This window comes from Phalacrocorax carbo, chromosome 25 (assembly GCF_963921805.1).
Source record: "Phalacrocorax carbo chromosome 25, bPhaCar2.1, whole genome shotgun sequence".
Lineage (NCBI taxonomy): Eukaryota > Metazoa > Chordata > Aves > Suliformes > Phalacrocoracidae > Phalacrocorax > Phalacrocorax carbo.
The window spans coordinates 2,571,570-2,597,057 of record NC_087537.1 but is presented as its reverse complement, the minus strand read 5'-3'; the positions used below and the strand labels follow the sequence as shown (position 1 = coordinate 2,597,057).

Here is a 25,488-nt window from a genome sequence, read left to right as displayed (position 1 = left end):
GGCAGCCCTGGCCATACAGACAGACTGAGGAATGACGGGCTGGGGAGCAGCTCTGCAGGGAGGGACCTGGGGGCTCTGGCCGACGGCAGGTTGAACATGAGCCCCCAGCGTGCCCTGGCAGCCCCGAGGGCCAGCCGTGCCCCGGGGGGCACCGAGCCCTGCATCGCAGCTGGGCGAGGGGGGGGATTGTCCCGCTCTGCCCCGCGCTGGGGCGGCCTCACCCCGAGCGCTGTGGGCAGCGTTGGGCGCCGCAGGACATTGAGGGTATAAAGCTACTGGAGAGTGTCCCGAGGAGGGCATGGAGCTGGGGAAGGGTTTAGAGGGGAAACGGCACGAGGAGCGGCTGAAGTCCCTTGGTCTGTTCAGCTGGAGCAGAGGGGGCCGAGGGCAGCCTCATGGCGCTCTGCAGCTCCCTCCCGAGGGCAGGAGGAGGGGCAGGGCTGGTCTCTGCTCTCTGGTGACCAACGCCAGGACCAATGATAGGACCCCACTATGATATTATCTCTAGAAACATCAGGCCAGGCTGGACGGGGCTCTGAGCAACCTGATCTAGTTGAAGATGTCCCTGCTCACTGCAGGGGGGTTGGACTGGATGGCCTCTAAAGGTCCCTTCCTACCCAAACCATTCGATGACTCTGTGACCTGGGGGAACGGCAGGGAGATGTGCCAGGGGAGGGTTAGGTTGAATATTAGGAAAGATTCTTCCCGCAGAGGGTGGTGGAGCCCTGGAACAGGCTCCCCAGGGAGGCATCACGGCACCAGCCTGGCGATATTCCAGAAGCACTTGGACAAGGCCCTCAGAGCCACGGTGTGAATTTGGGGTGTCCTGTGCGGTGACAGGAGTGGGGCTCAATGACCCTTGTGGGTCCCTTCACACTCATGACATTCTATGGTTCTATGATAATTCCGACACCTCCTGGCACTGGGGGCTCTGGGCCTCCTCCAGGGCCACACGACAGTGGGAAGACGGCTCCTCGGCCTTGCTCGCCCCCCAAGAGCGGCCCTGGGGCCTCCCCCGCGCCCCCAGAGACCCTCAGGCCAACAGACCCAGCCCCGTGCTCGCCACAGCCCTCGCACGTCCCCATCCCCGTGCAGGCACGAGGCAGCGCCGGAGCCACTTGCAGATGGAGGGACAGCATCAAAGCCGAACCTGGAGCTTCACCTCAGGCCCTGCAATGAGTCAGTGGCGGGGCTGGGAGCGAAGCCAGGGCATCGCCTGCTAACCTCGTGCTTTACTTTCTTCATCGCTCCAGCCCTTTGCTAATTAAAAGTCTTTTAATTTCACGCACCGGCAGCTGCCAGTCGGCGTACCCCTGCTCATTATGCCCAGGCTTGTTTTCAGGTTGAGAAAAGCAAGCTCTCCTGGTCGGCTGCTTCTCGCCCGTGGCGGTGGGAGCCACTGGAGGTGGAAATGGCTGTCAAAGAGAGGGAACTCCCAGCCCCGACCTGGGCTGGCCGAGAGCCGGGGACGGGGAGACCACCGTGCCCCTGGGGTGCTGGTGCTTGGAGGAGGATGGGGCTCCCCACCCCACAGACAGAGCTGCCGCCTTTGAGCTGCTCAGAGCCACCTACAGCTCACGTGCCAGGGCCTGGCTGTGTGTCTGACCGTCCCTTGTCAGCCTAAAACAGTTGCACCGTCCGTGGGTCATCCCACGAGCACTGCTACTCATCACAGGGGAACCCACCAGCCGGTTTGAGCTTGACCGAGTAACCGAGGTCTTGACGTTCGAAGCCTTTTGAAGCAGTAACTACCCAGCAGAGGCGAGGGAAAGGCTGCAACTCATCCCAACCACCTCACTGGGCACCCGAGGACCCGCGGTAGCACCGTCGGCACACACAGCCAGTGGCACTGAAGCCACTTGACAAAAAGCACCGGGATGTCCAGTTAGAGCTGCAGGAGCGGAGGCAGAAAGGTGCCATGAACGGGCATGGGAGCGGGGCCGGCGTCAGGCCGCCATCCCGTCCTCGCCTCTCCGGGGTGATCAACCACCAGATCACCGACAGGAATTCCATAAACTAAATAAATAAGCATGGAACAGGGGCAGCATTAAAACCATCACCTCTGAGCAGGTTGTTTATACCTTCCCCCATCGATCGGCGTTGGCTTTCTGCCCAAATCAATGCCGGCGCCCACGGGGCGAGGGACAGCTGCTGCCAGACCCGGCAGAGGAGGGTGGCAGGTAGGAGATAAGGGCAGCTGGGCAGCACCACCCCTGCCTGCTATTCCTGCAACGCTCCAGCTGCCCGGAGCGGCTGCAGCTGCCAAAACCAGACACCCTTCTCCCTGCCCCAGAAACTTGCTGGGACAAACAGGATGCCAGAGACAATAGTTCATCCGAAAAAACGTGGAAAATGAGCGTGGGCTCCAACGCCTTTCAGCAGGGCGAGGTTTCCCAGCCCGGGGTGTCTTCCCAGGGCAGCAGCAGGAGCAGACCCCCCTGTTTTTTATGGCAAGGACCAAGCTCACTGGCACGGCTGAGAGATGGGGGGCAGGCTGCACATCCCCCCAAACCCAGACAGCCCCAGTGCTACGAGCAGAGATGCTCCAGAGCATCCAGGGAGACAGGCACGGCAGGGAAAGGAACCGGAGCGGCTGGCGGAAGGTGGTGGGGAGCCTGGAAGCACCCAGATCCGAGTGATTTTGGGTCACGGGCTTGCTCTGCCCCAGCTGCTCCATGCTGCTAATCTCCTCCTGGAAAACAAGCCGTGGAACACCCACGAAAGCCGGGGTGCGGCCCCGGCCCACGTCGTGCCACAACTGGCAATTTGCTGAGGCGAAGGCGGTGGCCCCGGTGGGCGGACGGGCACGGCCCCATCGCCTGAGCGGTGCCCCCCTCGATACCAAGAGCTGCTGCTCAGCATGTTGCACAGCAGGTGGGAAATTCTGGGGTGCTGCCAACCCCGCTGGCACCGAGGGCTTGCAACGGGGTTGGCAGCACCTTGCGAGCATTACCTGGGCACCGTCTCCCCGTCCCCTCCTGCACCCCACAGGGAAAATGGTTGTACGGGAGCATCCTAAAAACCTCTTGCTGCATCTCCCTGGGGCTGTGGTGAGCCTCCCGCCAGCAATCCGAGCTGGGCTGCCCCTCGCAGGGTTATTTTTAGTGTGTTCCCCCCTCCAGGGGCTATTTGGAGGGCTGGCAGGCATCCCTGTTCCCGTGCCCTGCCAGGCTCTCAGCCCTCCTCCGCCTCGAGCAGGCAAAAATCTTTCAGTGCCTTGTGCTGGTGAGGGGGGCTCGGAGCCCCTTCCCCAGTGCTCCTACAGGAGAACCGCTCCCCCTCCCCGGTCACTAGCAAATGCCACCGGGAGAGGTCAGCAGACTGGAGCGGGGGCACGGGGGGGCTGGCCCCCGCAGCTGGGATCACCTGTGGGGGGTACCAGCCCACCAGGCAGAGCCCACAGGAACACACCTGCACCCGCTGGTTGGACCCCACACCGCCAGGACCCCCACCCACCTCCCCTAGTCACCCCAAGGGGGACGACACCCTAAATTAAAGGCAGCAGAGGTTGGGTGCGGGGTGACCCCTGCCTACCCTGCTGCTGAGCCTCCCCCCCACAATTCGAGGTGCATGGGGGTCCCAGCCTCCATCACACCCCACTGTCGCCCCCCAAGTTTGTCCTTTCCCAAAGAACGTGCCTGTGTGCGGGAGGGTGGCACTGGGGGAACAGCTCCCCACAGCCACTCGTGTCCCCCCCATTCCTCGTCTGTGTCCACACGCAGTAGCACAGTGGGGTGCGAGACCCCCGCCCGGGGGACCCCCCCGGTTCGTCCTCAAGGGTTGAGGGGGGAGGATGTGGAAGGGGGGCCCCTGGCTGGGGCTGACCCCGGGGTGCGGGGCGGGGGGGGAGTTGGGGTGCGGGGCCGGGGCGGAGCGGGCCGGGGGGGGCGGGCACGGCAGCGCGGGGGGGCCGGGGCGGCGGAGCCATGGAGCCCGCGGGGCCGGTACGGACGGGACGGGAGCGGGACCGGGGACGAGACGGGACCGGACCGGGGCTCCGCTGCCCCACCGGGAACTTCGTGCGGCCGCGGCGGGACGGGGGAGCGGGGGGGAGCGGGGGACGGGAGGAAAAACACGGGTGAAAAGCGAGAGGTGGGGGGGGGGCACGGAGGTGGGGGGCACGACCGGGGGGCGATGGGGATAAATGGTGGTGACGGGGGGGCTGGTGGTGGGAGGAAGGGGACAGAGGGACCGTGGGGAAACGGGGGGGGATGGGGGACAGGGAGTGGGGGGATGGGGAGGGGTCGGCGGGGGGAGAAGTGGGAAGAAGGAGGGAAATGGGGAAATTGAACTGGGGGGGAATGAGGAGAAACGGGGTGGACAGGGCAGGGAGCAGAGGGGCAGCAGGGGTGGGATGGGGGTAAAAGGGGGTCCCAAATATCCGGAACTGGGGGTACCCCAAGGGAGGGGATGCAGGGAAGCTCAGGGTGGGCTGGGGGGGACCAGACCCGCTGTGGGGCTGAGCCCCTCCAGCCCCTCTCCCCCACCAGGATCCCTCCCTGTACACGGTGAAGGCCCTGCTCATCCTGGACAGCCTCGGGCAGCGCCTCCTGGCCAAGGTGCCCCCCGGCCCCCCCGCCTCAGTTTCCCCAGGGGATGCTGCCCAGGACCCCCAGCTCACACACCTCCCCCCCACCGGGCTGCAGGGCATTGGGGGATCCTGGCAGTGACCCTGGGGGTCCCAGCACATGCCCACCCCACCGTGGAGTTGTGCAGCCCACCCTGCCGGTGCTGACCCCCTGCCCGTCCCCACAGTACTACGATGGTACCTTCCCCACGGCCAAGGAACAGGCAGCCTTTGAGAGGAGCGTCTTCAGCAAGACCCACCAGGCAGGCGGTGAGTGGGGGCGGTCTCGCTCGGCAGCTTTTGCAGCTGGGGGGGGATACATGGTTGGAAAAGGTTTAATGCCGGGTGGGGGGCACCAGGCCTGGAGCAGCATCTGCTCTGGCACGGTCCTGGAGGTCACTAACACCGTCCCGTGTCCCCATGCCGTGCAGGTGAGATCGCCTGTCTGGAAGGACTCACCGTCGTCTACAGGAGCAGCGTCGATCTCTTCTTCTACGTGGTAGGGGGCTGCCAGGAGAACGAGGTAGGCGGGGGACACACACGACAGTCCTGGGGACCCCCACGGCCCTACTGACTCCCCCATTATGTAGCTGATGCTGTTGGCTGTGCTCACCTGCCTCCTCGACGCCCTCAGCTACCTCCTGCGGTGAGTCCCCAGGGCCACCCGGCCCCAAACCCAGCCTCGGGTGGGGAAACTGAGGCAGGGCACGGGGCAGCAGCTCCCTCCAGGTGACGCTGTGAGCTGGTGCAAAACCCCTGTCCCCTAACGCCCTGGGTGGGATGGGGCCAGCACTGCTTTGGGATGGCAGGGGTCCAGGTCCCTGCACCTTGCAGGGGACCCCAGGCCCTGATCGGGAGTGGGTGCAGCAACATCTCCCACCTGCTCGCCCACAGGAAGGAGGTGGAGAAGCGCTGGCTGCTGGACAACATGGAGGGGATGTTCCTGGTGGTGGATGAGATCGTGGACAGGGGGTGAGCTTCTGCCAGGGGGGACGGAGGGGGAGAAGCAGCCCGCAGCACTTGGGGTTGCAGGGACAGGGAGTGGTGTCATCACTCTGGGTGCTGGGAAGGGGCTGGCCTGGTCTCAGGGTGCTGAGGGGGAGCTGAGCACCTCTGCCAACATTGCAGTAGCTCTTCCTCAAGCCTTCATCAGGGCATCTCAGAGCATTGCACAGGGAGGGAAACTGAGGCACGGGGTGGCAGCGGTGATGCCCCGTGGGGTGCAGCCGGGGTCGGGATGAAGCTGTGCCGGGAGGATCCCAGTGGGATGGTGCCAGTACTGCGCTGCTCTGCAGGGTGATCCTGGAGAGCGACCCCCAGCAAGTGATCCAGCGGCTGAGCCTGCACGTGAGTGCGACCATCCCATGCCATGGCCTTCCTCCACCATCCTCTGCCTCTCCCCACCCTCCTCATCCTCTCTCCCCCACCAGGCCCCAGAGCCGGCACCGTACGGCTTTGTCCTCTTCGACTACCTGGCGGGCAGCTCGGAGCGGAGGGACGCAGGAAACAAGGAATAGGCAGCGCCGAGGAGGTGCAAACCCTTCCTCATGCCAGGGGTCCAGCTGGGACGGGCAGGGATTGGGGTCAGGGTCTGGCCCCCAAGCAGCGGCCTCATGGTTGATGGGCACCAAGCAGGATGGTGCCGAGGGGGTGTTCCCAACATCGGGGCACCCAGTGGGTCCCCTTCACCCCATCACCCCGCTCCTAAAGTTGCCAGTCCCCTTCCCTCCCCTAGGTTGATGTCAACCCTCTCTCCAAGCAAAGCGTGTCCCAGGTAAGCACTTCGTTAGCCTTGCTAACAAGGGGGTGCATTGCCCAGCTTTACCCAGCAGGATGCAGGTGGGACACACCCTGGGTCCCACTCCCATTGTCACCCCAGAACAGGGTCCTGCACACCCCTAACTCCTCAGCAGAAGGTGCACCCCCACCCTCCCCAGCCAAGGGAACCCAGGCGGCCAGCCAGGAAGGGCACCCCAAGGTCAGCCTGACCCAATCCTCATCCCTGGGGTCTCACAGCAGGTCCTGCAGCCCACAAAGGAGCACATCGAGGCATCCCCACTGACGTGACGGCACTGGGGTCTCCCGGAAAGGTGAGACCCCAGCGCTGGGTGATGCCAGGCATCAGGACACACAGACCCTCCCTGGCATCCCCCCACTCCAACACCAGCCCAAACCCCACACACCAGCCTGGATCCCCCGGATGGCTCCTCCCTGGCTGCACCGCCTCCAGAAGCCCCTTGCTAGATCTCATATCTGATCCCAGCATTAATCATCTCAAGGGAAAAATTAAGCACTAATGGAGGGGAATTGATTTGCCATTCCTGCTCGCTCCCAGCCGGAACCACCTACAAATAAAGTTTTCCTCCCCAGTTTGGTGTCCTCTTTCTGTCTGCCACGTTGGGGTAGTGGGTCCCTGTGGGCACATCACGCATCAAGGCTGAGCTCTGGGGACTCTTCTGCTCTTCGGTGCATTCCCCTTGGAGGCAAAGGTGTCATTTATGGGTTTCTCTGTTAAATCCCACTCTCTACAGCTTCACAGTTTCAAGCCACCGCAGATCAATGGGGTCGGGCACAGGGTGGCCTGGGGCTGGCGGGAGGCTGTGGCACCCTGCAGTTGCAATATGGGTCTGGGCAAAGAGAAGAGGAGCCTCCCACCCTCCCTCTGGCCATGGGCCCCTGCAGCTGGTCACCCAAACACTGTCCACCTGTGGGTCCCCACACCCACCGGTGGGCAAGGTCTGCTCTGCCACAGTCGCGCTGCACCAGCCTAGAGACTTCGCCCACCGTGGGACCACCCTCTTCCTGGGAACCCCCCCGCCATGAGGACCCTCCCCACCCGGGGGCGCCCAGCCTAGGGACCCCCGTCCCAAGGGACCCCACCGCCTCTTGCGCGACGCTCCCCAACGCCGCGGCCGCAACGCGGCTCTTGCTCGCCGCTCCCTGGCGGGACCCGGGTGGGTTTTGCATAGCCCCGCCCCGCGCCGGACACGCCCCTTATACGGTCACGGTCACGCCCCCATCCATCTTAGCCACGCCCCCTCACGGCTGCCCCGCCTCTACGCGGACCGGCCATTCGCGATCCTGCAGCGCCCCCTGCCGGCGGCCGCGGGGGAGCGACTGGGAACCGTGGGCTGGGACCACCCCCCCCCGCCCCGGACTGGGACCCGCCGGACCAGGACGTGCCCCCCCCGCCCCCCGCCGGAACCAGGGCCCACCCTGGACCGGGACCACCCCTCCAGGGCCGGGACCCCACACATACAGTCCGGCACACCCTTGGACCCTCCCCTCTAAGCCTTCCCCATCATAGCCCCCCACCCCCCCACTCTCCCAACCCTCCTTGGGATCCCCCAAATCTTAGGGATCCACCCCCTGGGGATCCCGCTCCCCAATCCTAGCACCCCCCTATCATAGGAACGCCCCTCCATTGGGGGACACACCCCCCCCCCACCGTAGGGACCCCTTTGCTGTGGGACACACCCCACAACCCCCTAAAACATTATGACCCCACCCAGGTTTCCCCACCAGCCTGGGTCCCCCCGGGACAGCCCAGCCGGGTGACTCCCCCCCCATGCACTCCTTTCCCCGCACCCCTCCCTCCTGCCACCCCCCCCCAACCCCCGCCTGTGCTCACCACGCACCCACGTGGATCCCAAACGTGCATGTGCCCCCCCCCCCCAATATACACGAGTGACACCCCCAAATTCTTCTCCACACACCCCTGCCCTGCAATCCCTCCCTACCCAGCTGCAGGGGCACCCCCGAGCCCGGGGGGCCGCGGGGGGGGGCTGCAGGGGACACGGGGGGGCACCCCGGGCAGACTTTGATGGATGGGACCCCCCCGGTGGGCCGGGCGGAGAGAGCAGCTGGCAGAGCTGCCCGCGTCCCCCGGGGGGGCCCAGGCAGATGTCCCCACAGCAGGGACCCCCCCCGCCAACACCGCACTGTGCCCCCCACAGCTGCCCACGCAACCCCGGGTCCCCAAAGTCCCTCCACTCCCCTGGGCTTGGGGACCCCCTTGTGTCCCCCCCTCCCCAATAAGGGGATGGTCCTAGCCCTACACCCAAGCCCCACCCCGCCCTTGCCGGGGGTGGCCCCTGCAGCCCAGCGCCCCCCCCCAGCTGCCCCTCCAGCCCACCCTGGATCTGCCCCCCCCACAATGGACAGCAAAGGCCAGCGCTTGGCGGGACCCCCCTGCCCACCCCAAAACTGCGGTTGGTGGGGCAGGGGGTGGTGGGGCAGCCACGGCGGCCAGGCAGGTGGTGGTTTCCCACCCTGAGGACCCCCCAGCCCCAGGGACCCCCCCAAACCAGAGGCGCCTGAAGGCTGCAGACCCTGGTTGGGGAGCAGGGCATGAAACCCACCCCAAAACCCACCCCAGGTCCCCATCTGCTCTCCGTGGGTGTCCAGGTGGTTGCAGGGGGCTGCCCCATGGCGGGGGGGCTGTGTACCCCCAGCTGCCCCTTGGGGTGGGGACCCCGGGTCCCCCCGCCCCCCCTTCCCATCCCAGGCAGCCCCCAGCATGGGAGCTGAGAACAAAGAGGAAGAGGAGGAGGAGGAGCTTGAAGACCCCTCGGTCCCCAGCCATGACAGCTGGTGCCCCCCAAGTGACATGGGGACAAAGGCACCGTGGCAGGCAATGGGCCCTGGGACAAAGGGGCTTCGCTCCCCGGGGACCGCGGGGCTGGGGGGGGCCCCTGCCATCACTGACGGGGGATAGGAGTCATGGGGACTCACCAGACTAGGGGGCTTCCCCAGAGACACAGGGCTGGGGGCCACCAGGCCCCCATCCCCACTGGCCAGAGCCACAGCACCCTGCAGCTCTGCCAGCCCCATGCGACCCCCATGGCCACACCACCCCCCAACCCCACAGCCGTGAGACCCCCAAATCCTGGCAGCCTGCCATCTGCACCACCCCGCACCCCAAATCCCCCCCCGACTGGTGCCACACCACCCCAAAGGCCATGTCACCCCCAAACCGTGCCACCCCGTACCCAGGTCACCCCATTTCCCACGTTGCTCCATCCCCACCGCAGCTGGAACCCTGAGTCCCTGGGTGGGGGGTGATGGGGGTGACCGGGGGGGACACAGCCGTGCTGGGGGGGGCCGTGCCTGCGTGCAGCAGGCCGAGAAGGGGATTCATTAGCCGGGTGGGGGGGAGAGGTGGTTCCAGCGGCCGCCTTGATTGATGGCCTGGCCTCCATCTTGTCAGCCGGGTTTTGTCTCCCGGCCGGGGGAGGAAGGGAAGAGAAAGGGAGAGAGGAGGGAAGAAAAGACCCCGGGGCGGGGGGGGCAGCAGGGGTTGGGGGTGCCGAGGGAGGGGGGCCCCTCCTCGCCTTTCCCCGGGCTGTCGGGGTGATGGATGGCCTGGCCAGGGCGGCCGCCTCCACGCAGCATCCTCGCTGTGGGGGGGGGCCACAGAGCCAGGGACCCCCATTCTCTGGGGTTGGGGGGCCCAAGCAGCCTTCAGAGACTGGGTGGGGGATGCACGCCCTGGCATGGGGGGGCCACCCCAACCTCCCTGGCCACACATGAGCCTCCGTCCCCCCCAAAAAATGTGGCTCATCGCACCCATGGGCACTGCTGGACAGGGGGGCGGCTGCACACCCGCCCTGGCCCAGATCGCTCCCCAAAAACAAACCCTGAGGATTTTAACCCTCTCCAGTGCCTCAGTTCTTCCCTTCTCTCTCTTTTCACCCACTACATGGCTCCAGAGGAGCCCCAGAGCACCCGGGACCCCGAAGCGGCTCCGCGGGGGCCATGGGCCAGCGCCCCCCCCCCCCCCCCGTGAAGCTGTCACCCCCCCAGCCCCGGGGTGACACATTCGTCCCTGGGTGCGCTGGGGCATCTGTCACCCCGTTACGTATTGTTTTAACAACGAGATTTAGAGCCTGTTAAGCAGCTGCAGTGTCTGCCTGTAGGAAAGCACAAGCGGAGGGGCTGGGGGGGGGGCGCGGGGGGTGCCAGCGCCAGCCTTGCTGCCCTCCCCACCACCCTGGGGACCCTGGGCCCGGGGGCAGCTCCCTAAAAATTGGCTGAGAGGGGATGGGGGGGGGAGCCAGTGCACCCTGTGCAGGGTGGCAGGGGGGAGGGAGGGATGGAGGGATGCAGGGTTGGATGGAGGGATGCAGGAAGGGATGCAGGAAGGGATGGAGAGATGGCGGGATACAGGAAGGGACACAGGGATGGAGGGGCAGAGGGAGGGATGTAGGAAGGGATGCAGGGATGGCGGGACAGAGGGATGGAGGGATGCAGGAAGGGATGCAGGGATGGAGGCACGGCTGGAGAGGGGGATGCACGGCAGAGGGAAGAGCATCGGGGCTGGATCGCACGGGGACAGCCATGAGGATGGCTGGGGACAGCACCGGGGGCGCGAGCAGGGGGGGGGCACAGTCCGGCCCCCCAGATGGTGCGGCAGGGGGGAGGCTGCCCCCACACCGGCTCTCTGCTGCACTTCGCAGCTAATTGAGTGAAATGGCTGTCAGCGATGTAATTAAAGGGGAGCGCGAGCGTTCGGGCAGGCCTCAAACAGATGGAAGGCCCCTTAATTGGTAATTAAATTCCTCCCTGGCAGGTGAGATGGAGCAGCAGCCGGGGCCCCACAAGGCTGCTGGCAGCCGGGGCCCCCCCAGCCGTGGAGGGGGAGGCAGAGCCGATCCCCGGCATCACTGGAGCCGAGGAGGGGGATGACGCAGCCACAGGGCCGGGGGTCCCCAGCCCCAGCTCTGCCTCGTCCCTTTGTCTGCCGATTTCTGGAGCACACCCAGCCCTGAGCCCCACCGGGGTCACTGTCGTCCCCCCCCAACAGCCCGTCTGGTGACAGTCACCCAGCGGGGGGACAACACCCGGGCAGAGGAAAAGGACCTGCAGGGGACCCCGGCATCTTGGGGGGGGCTTCCCTGGGACTGTGGGTCCCTGCCACCCACATGCCCCCCTGACCCAAGCGGTCCCCTCCACGCACACATCCTCCGTTCCCATCCAAGGGACACAGACGCTGTGGGTAGCGGGGTGCAGGCAGGGGGGGCTGGAAACCTATGCGAGCCTCCCCCAGCCCTGACGCTGATCCCCGCCAGCCGGGGTGGGGGTATTTTATTTTTCTGTCATTATCTCCCGGTAATGTCGCAGATAATGGGAACAGCAATCGGCGGCGCCGGCCAATATTTCATGCGCGATGGGATGGCAGGGACAGGGCCCCGAGACAGTGATATTAATAACAGCCCCCACACCACCGCCCTAACGAATGCGGGGGGCCGCCCCAGGCGGTGGGTGCACCCGGTACATCCCAGGGGGCACCGCTGGCCTCCCCACCGCCGCCGACTCATTTAATTCCCCATTAAAGCCCCCGCGGTGCCGCCGGCCCCCCGCCAGCCATGACCTCCGGCGGGGGCACTGCCCTCTGCCCCCAGCCGGGCCACCGTGACCTGTGGGGCTGGCCGGGGGGCCGGCGGGGTCAGGGGCCGGGTGGCTGCCCCACGGCGGGGGGACATTAGTTCCAGCAGGGTGGGTGGATAAAGGGGTCTTTATGTCCAGGACCCCCCCCACGCTGGATGCCTTCCCTGCCGCTCGCTATGGAGATGATGGTGATGGTGACCCTGCAGCGGCTGCACCAGTGACTCCCCAAACCCAGTGCTGAGCTCCCTCCACCCCGGCAGAATGGGGACCCCCCACCCCAGCACCCACTGGCATCACGGGGGACCCTCCCCAGCTCCCAGCTCTATCCCCAGGCAGTGAGGAGTTACCGACTCCATTTAATCTGCCCGTTAATCACCGTTAGCGGGGTAACGAGGGAGTCCCCGAAGCCGCGCTGTCTCTCCACGACCATCACCCATGTCACCACTGTGGCAGTGGCACGGTGGTAGCCGCACGGCCCCGAGCTCACGATGAGGGGGTGAGGGGGTGAGGGGACCACAGGGAGCTGGAGCTGGGCTGGGACACTCCCACAATGTGCCCGGGGATCTGCCCCCCACAGCCCCACAGCCGGTGGGGACAGGGATGGGATCCCACGCGGCCCCACGTCTTGCTCGGGTGCCAACTGGCACAGGATCCACAGCCCCACAACTGGATCCCATGGGGCCAAGATCCCCCAGATCCCAGGGGGACACAGGCCCCTGCACCCCCTGTCCACACACAGTGCGGACAGACCCCACGGTAGCACCCCCAGCCCCAGCAGCAGTGGGAACCCCCCTGCCCCACCGTGGGTCCCTCCTGCCCCATGGAGCACCCAGACCTCGGGGGAGGGCGGACCCATGGCAGAGCCAGACCAATGAGCAACTGCAACGTTGCAGGGGGCGGGACAAGAGTGGCACAGGGACCAGTAGTCTGTCTGGGGGGGTGTGGCCAAGGCGTGACATGCAGTGGGTGTGGCAGGCCCCGCCCAGGAGATTCTGGGGGGCTCCAGCCTCGCCCAGCCCAGTATGTCCCAGTACAGCCCAGTATGGCTGGGGGGGCCGGGCTCTGCCCTCCCACCGGCTGATGGGAATGGATGGGGGCGGCGGTGCCTGGGGGCGGTGGGGGGGGGGGTGATTAATGGGGGCCATCGCTCACTGTCCGGCGGGGGCCCCCCCGGCGCAGCGATAACGAGCGGCAGGAATAATGAGCGGTGTCACTCCACTTTTCATTGTGATGGAAAGTCATTACAGGCGTCACCGGCGGCGACAACCAGCCATGAATCAACTGCTCTGCTATGAAATTAAAATCGAATCACCCACCCACACCACCACCACCCCCCTGCCACCCCATCATGGTCCCCCACCCCAGCAAGGGCTGTGCGCCCCAGGGGGCTGCTCTGTCCACCCGCAGAGACCCCCCCCAATGAGGGCCACCCTAAGGACAGGGCGTAGGGCTCCCACCGCCCCAGGGATCGACCCAGAGCAGAGGATTTAGGGGCTCCTCTCCCCGCCCTGAAGTCAAGACCCTGCAGGGGAACAGCGAGATCAATGGGCTTTGGCTTTATTCAGCAACATCCACCCACCCAGTGAGGCCGCGGCCATGTTACCAGTGCCCCAGGGCTGTGAATGGGGTGGGGGCTGGGGAGCAGGGCCCCCACACTGCTCCTCTCTCGGGGTGTCTGTCCCCGCAGGCTCACAGGGAGACACCCATCAGGTTCACCGGCCGCCCGCTGTAGCGCTTGGAGATGTCCGCCTCGATCTGCAAGACAGAGCTGTGGGGTCAGGGGGCAGCGGGGGGACCCTGCAGCATCCCAGTGGGGTCCACCTCCTCCCTCACCAGCTTCTGGAGCTCCTTGGTCTTCTCCAGCAGTCGGTCGAGCTTGGGCTCCAAGGCACCCTGCTCTGCCAGGGCCTCCTGCTGCTTCTGGCTCATCACCTCCTTCTTGGCCAGCAGCAGCTCTGCCTGCTTCAGCTTCTGCCGGAGCAGCTCGCTCACACGGTCCACGTACCTGTTTGGGGAGAGCCAGGACCTCCATCTCCCCCATCGCCCACACAGGTGCCATCTCCACCCCAGGACACCTCCGCCTCCTGCTCCAGATCTGCCCCGCAGAGCCCCATGGTCCTCCCCCAGCCCTGACCCTGGTTTTCCCCCCTTTCCTGAGCGAGGACCTGGGGGAGGCGAGGATCATGAAGAGGTGCTGCATGCTGCGGGTGCAGAGCTGGCCCAGCAGAGCCCGGGTGGTGGCCAGGAGGGAGCCCACGTGGGCGCTGGTCTGGCCCTGCAGCACGGCGGGGGCCAGCTGGAACTGGCTCACGGCCACGATGTCGGCTTCCTCCTCCATCTCCACCAGGCGCTGGGACAGGAACAGCTCCAGCTGCGGGGACAGGGCAGGGGGACGCTCCAATACTGCCGTCCCTGCAGTGGGATAGCAGCCGAGCTGCCCCTTACCCGCCCCCAGCCCCAGCTGCCGCATCGTACTCACCTCCATGAGCTCGTCGATGAACTGGCTCCGGGTCTCAGTGTTTTCCAGGAGTGTCAGGGCGTCAGAGCCGCAGGCAACCCCCTCCGGCACTGGGAGACAAGCCAGGGGTGAGCTGGGCAGGGAAGCAGCAGGGAAGGGATCTCCACTGCTCAGACAGTCTGGTCATACCCCCCCAACCCAACTCATCCTGTACAGGGTGTTCAGTGTCACCCCACAGCACTGTTTAGCGGGGTCAGGGCCCTGCTCCTGCCCACTCAGCACCCAACAGGCACCTGCCCAGCACCGTGCTGCCTTCTGCTCTGTCCCCAATAGGCCTTTGTGCACGGCCAGGGTGCCCAGGGTCACTCCAGGCAGCAAAGGGGGGTAAAGGCAGGGTGGGTGCTGCCTGCCACCCACTGGGACCCCCTGCACTCCTTTGCAACCATGCTCACCCTCGGTGCCAGCCTCCAGCACAGTGATCTGCACCTCCTCACTTTCACCATCTCCCCAGTCAATGCCATCATCCTGCTGCAAAAGAAAGGGCACCCTGTGAGATGGGGGTGCTCGGGACACCCCCAGGTCCTCAGCCCGGCCCCAGAGCAGGGCCAGACCCCAGGACCACACAGGCAGGGGTCACACACCTGTGGACCAGCCTCTAGCGTGATCCCCCAGTCGATCTCCTCGCCCTGGGCTCCCTTATCAGCAGCAGCACCATCATCCACCTTGGTCGGCTCCAGTGTGAAGTCTCCCCAGTCGATCTGTGGGGAGAAGGACAACAGACCCCCTGAAACCCCAGGGGCAAACGGCCTGACCCTAACCAACCATGCGGCAGAGCCGCTGGGGCTCTCACCAGCACCACAGCTCGGCCCCAGCTGGCCAGAACGTACCGTGTCCTCCTTCGGCTGCTCTGGTACCTCCTCCACCTCCGGCCTCTCCACCCGCAGGGGCTGGAGCCCCGTCCTCCACTCATAGACGGTTGTGTTGCCTCTCTTCCCCACGTGCCGCAGCAGGGGCACCACCTGCTCTGCAGAGCTGGCAGCCACCGCGGGGACATCAGTGCCAGGCGCAGCGTGGGGACCCCACAGCACCCCCAACCCCACCAGGGTCCCTCTGGGTGAGCCCCAGCTCAGGTGCAGCCGCCAGCCCAACCCGCTGTCCCCACACATGGGGCGAGGGGATGCGGGGGTCTATCCCTGCATCCCCATACCCGCCCATCTGCCCACCTCTCGCACACAAACTCCACGCAGGCCTGGTACAGCTCGATGGCCTCAGAGAGTGCGCTGGCTCCTGCCCCGATCTCAGACAGCAGCGACGGCAGGTCCTTCACCAAGGCCAGCAGCTCCTGGCGCACGTTGTCACCCTGGGGAGAGAGCAGGGATGTGTCAGGGCAAGGAGACTGGCAACCAAAGCACCCCCGAGGTGGCTTCGCCCTCTGCATGCAGAGCTAGACGTGGGAAGGAAAGGGATGGAGGGCTGTGGGGTCACCCTACGCCCCCCCAGCTCCTTCCACAGGTAAGGTGGCACTATGGGGACATCATATGGGACACATGGTCCCAGCTCAAGCCCTGCTAAGGCCAAACACAGACGTCTGGGGACTCCTTTGGGGTGGGAGATGGCACAGCAGGGGCCCCCCCCGCAGCAGGGCCAGCCACAGGGACTCACTGTGATGCCATACTGCTTGCAGGAGGCAAAGAACCGCTCTCGCAGCTCGGCTGCCCCCAGCTGACACTCCTCCTCACGGCGGGCGAAGTCCTGCTGGGCCTGCTGGCACCGGCTGATCTGCTTCCTCAGCGAGGGGATCTCGTAGCTGATGCTACGCACCAGAAGACTGGCGAGCTCGGCTGCAGGACGGGTAAGGGGGGTGCTGAGAGGCCATGCCAGTCACCAACGAGGCCCTGGGGTGCCCCAGCCACCTCAGCTACTTTCCCAGCCACACAGCAGAGCCAGCTCGGGGCCTGGTGGGATTCACCAGCCCATCATATCCTGCCCCTTTCCCTGCCCACCTCATCCTCATCCCAGTTTGGGGACCAAAAGCCACCCACTGACACCCCCAAGGGCTCTCCGGAGCCTGCCCGCAGCCAGAGCTGCCTTACCCAGGTAGGTGTTCTCCTTCTCGTAGAGGGACACAATCTCCTGCCAGTCCTGGGGAGGAGGAAGCAGAAGGTGGGGGAGGCTGCGAACCCACCAGCCACCACCGGCTGCGCACCCCCAGGCCCACGCTCACCTTCATGCGCTGGGACGAGTAGCGTCCAAAGAGGTTCTTGGTGGAAGCCTCAGTTCCCTTGAGGATCTCCACAATCCTCAGGCAGTGGAAGTAGTGCAGGTCTGCGTTGGAGGGAGGGACGCGGTTACTGGGGTGTCTGCCGGGTACCACCCTCTCCCAGCTCAGCCCAGGGGGTGCAGGTCTCGGAAGGGACTGTGCCACCGACCCTCCGTCTCCTTCTTGTCCGGGGGAAGGTTGCCGTAACCGAACCCTCAGGAGCAGGCTCCTGGTGCGACACCCACCCCTGCTGCCCTGGTACACCCTGACCCCCAGCTCCACTCACAGGCCCCCGCGAGCAGCTGCTTTATCTCCTCGTTCTCTGGCATGTCTTGGATGGCCGCGTTGATCTTCTCGCGGATGGCCAGCACCTGGTTCTGCCATTTCAGGTTGCAGTGTCTCCGGTCCACCAGCCAGTCTGTGGGCGGGTGGGAAGGGAACAGGGGGCCAGCTGAGAAAGGGACCCTGGGAGGAGGGTCACCAGGAGGGGGTCACCACCCCAAAGCTGCCCTGTGATGCCAGATGGTGGTGGGGAGCGGGGGGCCTGGCAGACCAGCTCCTTGTGTGTCCCGTCCCCACCGAGCTGAGGGGCCAAACACAGGGACAAAGTCCCGGCTCCTTCTCCAGGACTGGGAAGGGCTGGTGGGGGGGAAATGGGGGGAGCGGGGGGGTCACCCCGCTGCTTCTGGGGCTGGGACAACCCAACACGGGATGGAGGGGGGCGGCGCTGGGGCCATCAGCTGCCCACGGCGGGGTGACAAACCATCCCGAGGAAGGACACGAGTGACCGGTGCCGCCCTCACCCCGCGGGGAGCCCCGGCCCGGCCCCCCGCCCACCCTGGGGGGGTCCCGCGCGGGGGAGCCGGGCCGGGGGTGCCGTACCCAGGAGTTTGCCGGTCTGGATGTCGATGGGGACGTTCTGGTAGTCCTGGGGAGGGACCTGCGGGGAGCGAGGGGCGACGGGAGGCGGCGGGGCCCGGCCGGGGCCAGGACCCCCCTACTCCAACGCCTGGGCTCGGCCTGTCCCCACTCCCCCAAGCCCGAGCCTAGATCTGAACCTAAGCCTAGGTCCTGGACCTGGACCCAGCCCCCCACCTGCATGCCGCCCACCGCCGCTCCGCTTCCGCTTTCCCCCACCCGCTGCCCGCTCCCCGCTCCAGCCAATCCCAGGACGCGACCCTCCGTAGCTCAGCCAATCAAAACATGATCGGTCCAACGGGCCCCGCCCTACTACCAATCAGAAAGGAGGAGTATAAAGGCTGCGCCACGTGCCAGCGTCCCGGTTGGTTGGGAGGAGGCGGGGGGAGGAGGCACCGCCGACCAATCGGAACGGGCTGGGGGGGAGGGAAACAACGCCGCGCGCGCATGCGCAGTGTAGCGGATCCCCAGGGCGGGTCCCCCGGGGATCCCCGGGGCACCCCAGAGCAGGTCGCAGATCCCTTGGGGACCAGTGAGTGCCCCAGCACAGAGCCAGGGTCCCCCTGGGACCCCCGGCCGCCCCAGAGGGTATCCCAGGTCCCTTGGGGATCGCCTGGGGAGGGGGACAGAGCAGATCCTAAACCCCATGGGGACCAATGGGTGCCCCAGCACAGAGCCAGGGTCCCTCGGGAATCCCCATCCGCCCCTGAGGGGATCCTGGGTCCTGCAGGGATCCCTGGGAGACCCCCAAGCAGATCCCAGATTCTATGGGGATCCCAAGTTGTACCCAGAGCAGATCCCTGATCCCTCGGGGACCACTGGGTGCCCCAGCACAGAGCCAGGATCCCTTGGGAATCCCCAGCCACTCCAGAGGGTATCCCAGGTCCCTTGGTGATCCCCGTGGGAGGGGGTCAGAGCAGATCCCAGATCCCTTGGGAACCAATGGGTGCCCCAGCAGATCCCGTGGGGACAGCGGATGCCCCAGCACCGAGACAGGATCCCTCGGAGACCCACCTGCTGGGAGCAGCCGCCCCAGGACGCCCACAGGACCTGGGGGAGCAGCTGCCTCCAGCACCTCAGGGACATCATCACTCTGGGGGCACCCACGGGTGCCACCAGCCCCAAGCCAGCATGTCCCCACGGGCCACATCCCCACGGGCCACATCCCCACAAGCCATGTCCTCACGTGGGGGCAAAATGGTGACTTTCCCCCTCCGTCCCTCTTGGCATGGCCCCCTCCGTGGGGCTGGCGGTGGCCGAGCGGGGCGGTGGCAGCGTGGGGACAGCGCGGCGGGTGCCTGCCGGGCAGAGGGAGCCGCCGGTGGGGAGAAGCGGGAGGCAGGAACCGGTCTGGCAGCCGCTGGTTTCGGCTAATCCCGCCGAAAGCCAGAGCCGTGCTCCCGCCGGCCGCCCTTAACTCCTGGCTGTCCGAAACACGTGCCATGTGCCACCCCAGCACCCTCCGGGGACCTGCCCTCGAGGCCGGCGCAGCGGCAAGCCCGGCCCGGTGCCACGGGCAGTGCCGGCACCCGGAGCCACCACGGGCTGGCAGCCGGTGTCGGGGCTCAGCTCCGGGTTACCCTGTCATGAATATTCAGCCGTGCCCTGGCCCGGCCCCGCTGTTTGCTCAGGCAGGAGGGGTTTGGTCGCGGGTTCACCTTGACGGGGAGCAAAACGGGGCAGCGGCAGGTAGACACACGGCACCTGCTTGTTGCACCCCAGCCGGAGCTGCCCGGGCACCCCCGGGACCCCCCCCCGGGCTGGGAGGCTGCAGCAGAGGCGTGGGAGGTGCAGGTACACAGATGGGGTGCCTGCGGTGGGGAGTGGGATGTGGAAACCCCCGCTGCCAGCCCCAGGTCATGGCACGGCTGCGGTTCCGTGACGGGTCCCGCCCGGCTCTGGCATGAGGAGGGGGCAGGCAGGGCTGCAGGGCGTTTTGGGGGGAGTCACAGCAAACCAGACCTGGGGACGCTAGTGTCTTCTCTGGGGCGGTGGCCCCAGTCTTGGCGTCCTTGTCCCCCTGCCCTGGCACCCGAAAGCAATGCTGGAGGGACCCCCATGGAGGAGCCAGGCAGGGGTCGGGCATGGGCGAGCGCTGTGGGGGCATGGAGCAGCACTCGATCCCAGGACAGGGATGGGGACGGGGCTGGGAATCCCCTCCCTGCCCATTCCACTGCTGGGGAAGCGTTTGGCTCCTCCGCCTTCCCCGTCCCTGCCCCGGAGCCACGCTCGGTACCGGAGCCTTCCTGGATTGCCGGAGCCTTCCCAGCAGTGGCAGGGGCCCCACCAATGCTCCTGCCTGTCCCTGCAGGCAAGGCTGGGCAAGAGGAAAACCCCGACCCCAGGGTGCAGCGGGCGGCGACCCCCCGACAGGGACCCCGGCACCTCCCCAGCTCCCACCTGCTTCCCAGTTCCTGTTCCTGTTTGCTTACTGGGCTCCCTCCCTGCCCTGCTACATGCGCTGATACAGCAGCTCCCGGCAGTGCCAGCAGCCTTTCCCTCGGGCTCAGCGATGCCCAAATCACGCAAACATCCCCTCCCAGTACCTGCCCTGGGCCCCCCAGCCCCACCAGCACCCGTTACGAGCATCCCAGCAGAGATGGGAGAGCACCAGAGCCGCCTTCGGCAAACACGGCACCAGGCTCCCCGCCGGCACTGCCAGATTGGCAGCCATGTCCCTTGTCCATCCCCGTCGGCCGGGCTGGGGGGCGGAGGGACCCCACCCGGAGGGAGTACGACCCCCACTTCCATTTCAGGGGCCGGCGGCGATGGCTGACAGCCACGGCTGGTGGAAGCTGACCTTCCTGCGGAAGCGGCGGTCGGTGCCCACGGTGCTGTACGAGAGCCCCGACAGCCACGCTGCTGCCACCGGCGACAGCCAGGAGGGGCCGGGCGAGGAGGGGCCGCCCGGCTTCGCCGCCCGCCTGGAGAAGATCGTGGACAAGAACAGCAAGGGCAAACACGTCAAGGTCTCCAACTCGGGGCGCTTCAAGGAGAAGAAGAAAGTGCGGGCGACACTGTCTGAGAACCCCAATCTCTACACTGCCAGCGAGCGGGAGGAGAAATGACCCAGCCGGTTGTCACCCTCCGGCCACCACCACCGGCTGCCCAGGCCGGCTCCGCTCCATCCCTCCCGGGGATGCCGGACTGTGGGGCTTCGGAAGGAGAAAGGACTCTGACTGGAGTTTATTTAAGGGACAAGCAAGGACCCAGTTTAATCGCAGCCCCCCGGCCTTACGGCACCTCAGGGGCAGCAGGAGAACCGGGAAGCAGAGGCAGGTGCACCCTGTCCCTCCCAGCCCACCATGGACAAGGGGAGCCCCCTGAGGCTGACTGGTTCATACTGGGATGAGGATGCTTACCCGAGCTCAGTCACTTGCCGGGGACCACCGGAGCCCCATCGTTCACCCAGCTCTGACCCGAGCACAACGGCCCCGATCCCGATCCCCTCCTGCCCATCACTCCTGTAGGGGCAAGACCAGGGGACCCCCAGCTCATCTCCCAAGCCTCATCCTTGCCAGCAGTCACCCCAAAACCAGGTGATGTGATGCTTCCCTGCCCTGACGGAACAACTCCGTGGGCAAATTCCCTCCCAAGCTGCCTCCGTGGGGACCGTGGAGGGCTCCGGGCTTCCCAGGAGGAGCCATATTCCCACTCGCATCTGGGAACTGCACCCCTTCCCAGAAGGGGAGAGCCGACCATGCAGCGCGGTGCCAGAGCCGGCCCCGGGAGCCACCACAGCCGATCTCACAGCCCCGGTGTTTGTTCGGTTTGGTGGAAGCTGAGCCTTTAGTCAGCTCTCGTGACTGCTGATAATTAATTAACTGTTGTTAATAAACCAAGTCTGGAAGCAAAGGCAGCTCAGGGACACGGGCAGGGGGAGAGCTCGGCGGACCCCTTGGCCCCAGCCTGGCAGGGTTGAAGGGCTGTGGGTCCCTTCTGGGACCCCGGTGGGGAGCGGTGCCAGCTGCCGCCAACGCAGGGAATCCCTGACCCTGCGGAGACGGGGGACACGCGGGGGTGGCCGTCCCCAGCGCTGCCAGCCCGGGGTGCCCTCTCTGCAGAGCAGGGTGCGGCCGTGCCTGAAGTCAACAGGAGCAACCATTTCCCAGCTATGACAAAAGCCAGATGGTGCCAAGCGCCAGAGTCCAACCCCTTCCCCGTTCCCCGGCACAAACCCTGCGCCAGGGCAGCCCGGGCCCCCGGCGGCCCCCGCCCTCCGCTCTGTTTGCTCTGCCCGCACCCGCCGGCTCACAGGCTGCTCTTTGTCCCGGGCTGGCAGCGCCGGAGGGATCCTGCCAGAGAGGGAAGGGAGGGAGCGGGGAGGAAGAGAGCTGTCAGCACGCAGCCGGTGCCCGTCGGCTCATTTACGCCCATCACTGTGGTATCTGGGCTCCCACCACACTCCTAATGCTGGGATCGCTGGGAGACCAGCAAAGCCCCCAGCCTATTCCTGGGGCATCGAGCTGCCACCTTGTGCTGTCCCCTTGAGGTGACGCCGTCCCCACACTGACCCCTCCCGTCCCACTCGCCAAGGGATGAGCCGGGACAGACCAAAGCCACCGAGTGAAGCTGTGACAGCAGGACAGGGTGTGTGACACCCCCCGCGGCCACCTAACCCAGCTCCCCCCACCCCAGGGCTGACCTCCCCACCGTCACCTCCCGCTGCCACCCACCGCAGGGCTTTGCCCAGCCAGGCACGGCCGGGAACCCACCGGGGGACCCCCTGCCCCAGCAAAGCCCTGGGGTACAATCCTGCCCCATGAGCCAGCGACTGGGAGAGCAAACACGGAGCCAGGGAGAGCGAAGGTTGTCAGGCCTGGTTTCACTGGGACGTGGCCCAGGGGAGTGAGGGCTGCCAGCGCCCTTTGCCAGGTCCATGGGCCGGGATCACCAGCTGCACCGATCTCTGCCAGAGAGCACGGCCCGGCCCCGCGCGGGTAAATATTAACCCAAACCCACTGCATGGCTCTGCACCGATCAGGATTTATTTTTTTACCAAGCTCAGACAGGCAGCTGGGGGCGGGGGGGACAGGGAGTGGTGCCAGCCCAGCCCCCTGCAAAGAAGCAAGCTGAGGGTTGGGGTCCCATGGCCCCGGGGAGATGGGGTGCACTGGTGGCAGCACACACAGCCAGCCACAAACACCGGTGACACAGTGGTGACATTAAAGCCGTAATTCAATAAGTTATTGCACAGATGGAGCACGTTGCACGGTTCTAGCTAAAACACGAGGCACGAGCGGTGGCAGCAGCAGGACATGGGCAGGGGGGTTGCTGGGGTCTTTCTTGGTTCCTCCACAATAATTAACATGATTGATTAACAACCAGCAGCACCAGGAGCGGTCGCTCCCCATGTGCTGGCAGAGGGATGCGGATGGTCTCTGGAATGACCCGTGGCTCTTGCCCACCCCAGGGAGAGGCGAAGGGAGACAAGGGTCTCTGGGGCTGGACCAGAGTCCCCCCTCCAGCACCCCCAGAGTGCAGCACGCGTTTCCCAGGGGAGGGGAGAGCAAGGCCAGCCCCGTTCCCCGGGGCACAATGGGACAGGCAGGCAGGTTTGGCATAGGTGACGCTCCTGATCAGGCGAACGCGGCCGGAGACACCGGCAGCCTCATGGGGAGAAGCGCTCGAAGACCCATTCGCCCTCTCCCCGATGCGTCATGTCTCCGAGGGGGGCCGAGGCATCCCGCAGGCGTCGGAAGACGATGCGGTCGTGCAGGCGGTTGGTTTGGCCCTGCCAGAACTCCATGACATCTGGCTGCAGGATGTAGCCCCCCCTGGCAGGGAAACACAGGGCTTTAGGGGGTCCCGGCTGGCGGGCAGTGCCCTGCTCACAGCCCCCATGACTCACCAATACGCCGGCTTTGGCACCGTCGTCTCCCTGTACTGCTCCTCCAGCTCCGCGTTCCTCTTCCTTAAATACTGTGGGGAAGGGGAAGGCGGTGAAAGTGAGGGCGGCTGGGGCAGCCCTGGCTCTCCCCGCCCCTCCAGGCACTGCCATGGGGAAAGGGATGGCCACTCACCTCCCTGTCCGGAATGACAGTGCTCTGCCGGCTGACGACAGCCCCGATCTGGCTGCTCTTGGGGCGCGAGTGGAAGTACCGCTCCGATTCCTCCTCCGGCAGCCGCTTCACCGAGCCCTCGATCCGTACCTGTGCCGGGCACCGTCAGCTGGGCTCTGGCCGAAGGGGCTGTGTTGGCTCCCGGGCAAGGAACTGCTCTGTTCCCTCACTCTCCCTCCGAAAACGTGGGCACCCCCAGTTCTGTCTCACCCCCGGTGGCTGGGACCCATCCGAGCGTGATCACACCCCAATGTGTTGACCCCCAGTGTCCCACCCTGAGGGAGGCAGCACCCGCTGCCTGACGCCGTGCCAAGGGCCTGACCGTGCTCCCTCTGCTCCCCGCAGGCCACGGCTCACCTGCCGGTTGAGGGGCTCCCAGTAAAAGACGAGCGAAGCGAAGGGGTTGGTGTCCTGGGGCGTGGAGCGGGGGAGAGACGAGAGAGTTGTCAGCAGAGCAGCGTCGCTCCCAGCTTTAAAAACTACAGAAACCCCACGCTTTGCTGCAGCAGGACCTGCCGATGCACAGCGCTGGGCAAAGCCTCGACCCACGCTGGGGCAAAGGGGCTGGAAAGCTGCTGTCCCCCTCGGGGGGACCCCCCCAGCGCCCCTGGACCCCCCACCGCGGCCGCAGCCCTCACCAGCTCCTTCCCCTTACGGCTCTCGTGGTTGGTGAAGAAGCGGAAGCCATCCTGCCCGAAGCCCTTCAGCAGCACCATGCGGGCCGAGGGCTTCCCGTCCCTGCGGCGGGAGAGGGGAGGCGATGACAGCTCTGTGTGTGTCCCCCTGCCCAGTGGCCGGGACCCCCGCCGTGTCCCCCCCACCCCAGCCTCACCTGGTGCAGGTGGCCAAGCACATGGCATTGGCCTCCCCGATGGCCGGGCACCCCACGGCCTGCTCGAACCAGACCCTGAATTGCTGGATGGGGTCGCGGGAAGCCAGGTGCTGCTCCTCGAAGGCCTGGGGACACGGGGGATGCTGTGAGTGGGGTGCCCTGGATTTTGGGGACACAGCCAGCACCGTGGGGGAGTGTCACACCAGAGTCACGGGCACAGCCAGCACAGGGAACAGGGTCACCCCAGCCCTGGGGGTGCAACTAGTGCAAGTGGGGGGGGGTCACCCCAGTTCCAGGGCACAACCAGCATGAGGGGGGGCACCCTGATTCCAGGGTCACTACCAGGATGGGGGGGGTGTCACCCCAGGTCCTAGGGACAGAATGGGGGGGGCACCCCAGGCCTTGGGGGCAGCTTGGAGCAGGTCACCCCAATTCCAGGGTCACTACCAACATGAGGGGGTACACCCTGGTTCCAGGGCCACTAACAGGGTGGTGGTGGGGTCACCGCAGGCCCTAGGGACAGAATGGGGGCAAGGGCTCCCCAAGCTTTGGGGGCACAGCCAACATAAAAGGGGAGTCATCCCGGGGTCAGCTTGGAGGGGTCACCCCAGTTCCAGGGTCACTACCAGGACAATGGGGAGGTCACCCCAGGCCCTAGGCACAGAATGGGGGGGACCCCAATTCCAGGGGCACTACCAGGACAGTGGGGGGGTCGGGGGTCACCCCCGGCCCTAGGGGAAGAACCTGCCTGGGGGGTCACCCCAGCTCCAGGGTCGCTACCAGCACGGGGAGGGCGGGAGGGGTCCCTCGGGCCTTGAGGACAGCCTGGGGGTCGTCCCCCCCCGCCGGTTCCCCCGTCCCACCTCCGCGTCCCCCCGGTAGCTCTTGCGCAGCTCCCCCAGGTCCATCCCGACCGCGGCCGACGGGAGCCGAGCGGAGCCAAACGGCGCCAGCCATCCCCCCCCCTCCCCCCCGCCCCCGCGACCCCGGCATGGCCGCGCC

At 66.3% G+C, this 25,488-nt stretch overlaps 4 protein-coding genes across 8 annotated transcripts; 2 read left to right on the top strand and 2 right to left on the bottom strand.

Moving 5' to 3' along the window:
- Window positions 1-3,900: 3,900 nt before the first annotated feature.
- On the top strand, window positions 3,901-6,929 carry COPZ2 (COPI coat complex subunit zeta 2). 4 transcript variants are annotated; one of them, XR_010376297.1, is made up of 10 exons: window positions 3,901-3,944; window positions 4,491-4,559; window positions 4,756-4,837; window positions 4,999-5,090; window positions 5,158-5,213; window positions 5,462-5,539; window positions 5,863-5,914; window positions 5,998-6,098; window positions 6,303-6,341; window positions 6,587-6,929. XR_010376297.1 is itself a non-coding variant. In XM_064473253.1 (9 exons), exons 1-8 carry the CDS (start codon window positions 3,927-3,929, stop codon window positions 6,082-6,084), a joined length of 534 nt encoding a protein of 177 aa, XP_064329323.1. In that variant the 5' UTR covers window positions 3,901-3,926; the 3' UTR covers window positions 6,085-6,098; window positions 6,587-6,929. The 4 variants fall into 4 exon arrangements, 2 of the variants coding, with proteins under 2 accessions (XP_064329323.1, XP_064329325.1); XR_010376296.1 differs by having other exon boundaries at window positions 6,584-6,929; XM_064473253.1 differs by lacking the exon at window positions 6,303-6,341.
- A 6,568-nt stretch (window positions 6,930-13,497) lies between these two features.
- Window positions 13,498-17,815, bottom strand: CDK5RAP3 (CDK5 regulatory subunit associated protein 3). Of its 2 annotated transcripts, none has more exons than XM_064473246.1 (14): window positions 17,770-17,815; window positions 17,557-17,614; window positions 16,961-17,092; window positions 16,639-16,739; window positions 16,508-16,556; window positions 16,077-16,255; window positions 15,638-15,774; window positions 15,302-15,446; window positions 15,056-15,172; window positions 14,867-14,942; window positions 14,436-14,524; window positions 14,122-14,327; window positions 13,790-13,961; window positions 13,498-13,711 (listed from the first exon to the last, which is right to left on the bottom strand). In XM_064473246.1, exons 1-14 carry the CDS (start codon window positions 17,773-17,775, stop codon window positions 13,646-13,648), a joined length of 1,533 nt encoding a protein of 510 aa, XP_064329316.1. In that variant the 5' UTR covers window positions 17,776-17,815; the 3' UTR covers window positions 13,498-13,645. The 2 variants fall into 2 exon arrangements, with proteins under 2 accessions (XP_064329316.1, XP_064329317.1); XM_064473247.1 differs by having other exon boundaries at window positions 14,867-14,939.
- A 1,421-nt stretch (window positions 17,816-19,236) lies between these two features.
- Window positions 19,237-22,777, top strand: PRR15L (proline rich 15 like). Its single transcript, XM_064473096.1, has 2 exons — window positions 19,237-19,386; window positions 20,349-22,777. The coding sequence occupies exon 2, from the start codon at window positions 20,361-20,363 to the stop codon at window positions 20,658-20,660; it is 300 nt and encodes a 99-aa protein (XP_064329166.1). The 5' UTR covers window positions 19,237-19,386; window positions 20,349-20,360; the 3' UTR covers window positions 20,661-22,777.
- Window positions 22,559-25,456, bottom strand: PNPO (pyridoxamine 5'-phosphate oxidase). The gene is made up of 7 exons (XM_064473095.1): window positions 25,350-25,456; window positions 24,487-24,611; window positions 24,293-24,392; window positions 24,012-24,065; window positions 23,616-23,744; window positions 23,444-23,514; window positions 22,559-23,369 (listed from the first exon to the last, which is right to left on the bottom strand). The coding sequence occupies exons 1-7, from the start codon at window positions 25,392-25,394 to the stop codon at window positions 23,204-23,206; spliced, it is 690 nt and encodes a 229-aa protein (XP_064329165.1). The 5' UTR covers window positions 25,395-25,456; the 3' UTR covers window positions 22,559-23,203.
- Between the last annotated feature and the right edge of the window lie 32 nt (window positions 25,457-25,488).